A 1,900-nucleotide genomic window follows, 5' to 3' on the forward strand; every position below is an offset into this window, starting at 1 on the left:
TATACCTGGGCATTTGCATGTTCTTGGTGCCATGAATAAACAGAGAATAGAGCTGCACAACATACAATAACATGGCCTTAGATTTTCCTCATCAGCTGTAATCAGGAGAATGGATTGGAGACAAGGTAAACGACAGATTTAACATAAAATTATGGATATGAATTGAATTTGGTCACTTTCATATAAAAACTTCACCAATTAAGTCAATAATAATAAAATAATTAATGTTAATCACTTTCTAAGCCAACTGTTAATCTAAATAGAAAAAGGAAGACCAAGAACCACCAAGTGGGTCCATTTGCTTCAATTGGGTCCACCCATCCCTCAATTGTTTCAACTATATAAACCCCTCAATCCCCCCTTGTTCTACCCCCCCACTCCTCCCCTCTCTCAACCTCAGTCAGTACTTACTAATCCCCATTCTCTGATTCTCTCTCTCTTTCACGCATTTTTACAAACACTTTTGCAATTTGAAACGTTTCTCACAGTAAACATGGCCAGACAGCAGCAGCGATATCGAGGCGTTCGTCAGAGGCATTGGGGTTCTTGGGTCTCTGAGATTCGGCACCCACTATTGTAAGTTACCAACAAGAAGTTTGTTTATTCGAATTCCCAGAACAAACGTTTCTTACTTAGTTTAGTTTCGATGTTACTTTTGGAACAAATGTTTGAAACCTTTTTTTGTCCCTCGTAAATACAGGAAGACTAGAATTTGGCTAGGCACGTTCGAGACAGCCGAGGATGCGGCCCGTGCTTACGACGAAGCTGCGAGACTCATGTGTGGGCCGAGGGCGAGAACCAATTTCCCTTACAACCCAAATGCGCCTCAGTCTTCTTCCTCGAAGATTCTCTCTGCAACTTTGACAGCAAAATTACATCGTTGCCACTTGGCATCTCTCCAAGTCAGCAATTCTGTCGTGAAAGAGCCTCCAAGAGCTCCCTCGTCTGTGGTCATGTCTCGTGATGCCATTGCCCAGGACTCCAAGGAAATGGGTGTGTGGTCTCCAGAGAATAAACCTTCTGTGGAAAAACCTCAGACGAATTGGGTCGTGAAGAAAGCTCAAATTGAGAGTACCCAGCAATTCAAACCACTTGAAGATGATCATATAGAGCAGATGATAGAGGAGTTGCTTGATTATGGGTCTGTCGAGCTCTGCTCTGTTGTTCCTTCTCAGGCTCTGTAATGTAGCCTTTTGCCACCCATCGCATTTTCTCTCCCATTTCCTCTGCTAATGTAACACATTTTTCTCTTTTAACCGTTCGGAGTAAGGTGTCTCTCCTGAAGCGTCTCTAGCTGGTATCTAGTATACGTTCCAGCCTTCTAGGTTCTTGGTCCAAGTGACCTACCTATCAGTTATTGATCTTATGATGGTAGTAGAATGTACAGTAGAAAAATCAATATATATTAAGATGATAAGCTTTAGTTATTCCAAACTTATCTGATCATACTTTTGCTCAATTTTGGTGTAAAAAGGATCGAATTAAAGGGTGAAATAAGAGAGGAATTAGACGTTTCAATTCTTCTTGTCCTTTTAAACTGACCTTTTGTTGCTGTATCCTAGAGAGAGAGAGAGAGAAGGAAAAGAGAAAAGTTGAAAACTTTTTCTTTTTTGGATTGTTAGGCCTGAAAGGATTTTAGATTCGTGTATGAAATTGAGTGGAGATGTGCTTAATGGCTCTTGATTATGATGATAATGGTGGGTTCTCTTCTTTCCCTTTCAATGTTTCTTTCTGAGATTTGGGGAGGAGAGTGAGTTCACATGTCCTTCAATGTGAACACTATTTGACTGATTTTGGAGTCAATGATGATGAATTGTGGGCTGCTACATTCATATCCACATCCCACCATGCCCCTTTTTCTCTTTCTCTGTCCTTGTGCTTCTGCAGTTCATTTAAATTC

General features: G+C 40.9%; 1 protein-coding gene across 1 annotated transcript; it reads left to right on the forward strand.

The window, feature by feature from the left end:
• The first annotated feature begins 388 nt into the window (after window positions 1-388).
• LOC122649946 (ethylene-responsive transcription factor ERF003-like) lies at window positions 389-1,459 on the forward strand. The gene is made up of 2 exons (XM_043843209.1): window positions 389-576; window positions 701-1,459. Exons 1-2 carry the CDS (start codon window positions 494-496, stop codon window positions 1,182-1,184), a joined length of 567 nt encoding a protein of 188 aa, XP_043699144.1. The 5' UTR covers window positions 389-493; the 3' UTR covers window positions 1,185-1,459.
• Window positions 1,460-1,900: the final 441 nt, after the last annotated feature.

Source organism: Telopea speciosissima, chromosome 2 (genome assembly GCF_018873765.1).
Source record: "Telopea speciosissima isolate NSW1024214 ecotype Mountain lineage chromosome 2, Tspe_v1, whole genome shotgun sequence".
Lineage (NCBI taxonomy): Eukaryota > Viridiplantae > Streptophyta > Magnoliopsida > Proteales > Proteaceae > Telopea > Telopea speciosissima.

Bases quoted from the DNA above. Each gene is read 5' to 3' on its own strand.
- LOC122649946 (XM_043843209.1), top strand. From the start codon at position 494: ATGGCCAGACAGCAGCAGCGATATCGAGGCGTTCGTCAGAGGCATTGG. The intron at 577-700 runs GTAAGTTACCAA...TCGTAAATACAG, and splicing joins GAGATTCGGCACCCACTATT to GAAGACTAGAATTTGGCTAG.